Raw genomic sequence first — 1,689 nt, 5'->3', positions numbered from 1 at the left:
CTGCTGCTGCTGCTGCTGCTGCTGCTACTACTACTATCACCACCACCACCACCACCACCACCACCACCACCACTGCCACTACTGGTTTCAAATTTTGGTACAAGGCCAGCAATTTTTAAAGAGTGGTGGGTAAGTTGATTACATCAACTCCAGCGCTCAACTGGTTCTTATTTTATCAACCTGAAAAGGATAAGAGGTGAAGTGGATCTCGGTGGAATTTGAACTCCTGGCTAGCCCGGTGAGGGTGCCAGTTTAGTCAGCAAAGACCCGACCATGCAATAGTTTGTACTAGATTCCATGTTACCCGCAGCAATCATGAGAGACTGCACAAGTGACCTGACATTGATGGAAATAATGCTGAGGTTCAGAGACTCTTGTCCTGAAAAGCAAAATATCCACAGCATATAACTGTACAGAGAGCTGTCAGTTGTGCAGCAGAATCTAGCACTAACACATTATAAGAATACAAAATCTCTACTACAGAGATCACTCAGAATACTTGGCAGGAAGGTCCTGCTCATGATATTCAAGCTGCCATTAAGGCTCAATAGTTATCAGCAGAGTCACAAGTGTAAAGTATAATTTTGTCTGAGCGCACAGTGTTCTTAGTGGTTAGTGATGGTCTTCCTCAGTCATGAGTGGACAACCATCATCGTGTATGTATGTATGTATGTATGTATGTATGTATGTATGTATGTATGTATGTATGAATGTATGTATGTATGTATGTGTACATGTATGTAATATGTATGAATGCATGCATGTATGTATGTGAGCATGTATGTACATATGTATGTGTGTATGTATGTAATGTGTATGAATGCATGTGTGTGTGTATGTATGTATGTATGTATGTATGTATGTATGTGTGCATGTATGTATGTATGTATGTAATGTGTATGTATGCATGTATGTATGTACGTGTGCATGTTTATGATATGTGTGAATGCATGTATGTATATAGCACATAATTGTACACTAACATTTTAAATTGCTTTTTAATGTTTTATGTTTCAGATGAATGTAATCATGTGGTGATTCCAATACCAAGACAATTAAATGGTTCACAACATCAGACTTTTGGCAATACAAGTCTTGAAGACAGATGTTACAGCAATGACGATTGTCCTTTCTATGCTGACTGTCAACCTCGAAGTTGTGATCTTTACATTTGTATCTGTTCAGAAGGATATAGACAATCGCCTGATAGATCAAGATGTGTAAAACGTGAGAATATTTAAGTTTAATTTCACAATTTGATTTCAGAATGTTTTATATTTTTTTGATACCCTGCCATCTCAATAACTTGGTAATATTAATCTTATCTTTTTATCTTTCATTTTTTATTTGTTTTAGCCATTAGACTGTTAAAATTCATTAACATATAATTATATGTAAAAGCGGTGTTATTGTATGGGGCTGAGACATGGCGAACAACAGTTAAGTCAAATAAGCAAATACAATCATTCATCAACAGGTGCTTGCGTAGTATACTTAAAATCAGATGGCCCGAACACATAAGCAATATGGAGCTATGGCAAAGAACGAATCAAATTTCGATTAGGGAGCAAATATTTAAGAAAAAGTGGAAGTGGATTGGTAGCACAATTAGAAAGGACACATCAAATGCAGCGAAAAGTGCTTTATAGTGGAATCCGGATGGATATAGAAAGAGGGGTAGGCCTAAGA

General features: G+C 37.0%; 1 protein-coding gene across 1 annotated transcript in view; it reads left to right on the top strand.

The window, feature by feature from the left end:
• The window catches only part of LOC106871192 (fibrillin-1), a 45,941-nt gene that overhangs the window by 22,607 nt on the left and 21,645 nt on the right, over window positions 1–1,689 (top strand). Inside the window, exon 7 of the mRNA XM_014917534.2 lies at window positions 1,018–1,227. Coding sequence (XP_014773020.2) covers window positions 1,018–1,227 — 210 coding nt within the window. The remainder of the gene's footprint in view (window positions 1–1,017; window positions 1,228–1,689) is intronic.

This window comes from Octopus bimaculoides, chromosome 18 (assembly GCF_001194135.2).
Source record: "Octopus bimaculoides isolate UCB-OBI-ISO-001 chromosome 18, ASM119413v2, whole genome shotgun sequence".
NCBI classification, from domain to species: domain Eukaryota; kingdom Metazoa; phylum Mollusca; class Cephalopoda; order Octopoda; family Octopodidae; genus Octopus; species Octopus bimaculoides.
The sequence above is the reverse complement of the archived record's forward strand: the minus strand, read 5'-3'. Positions and strand labels throughout refer to the sequence as shown.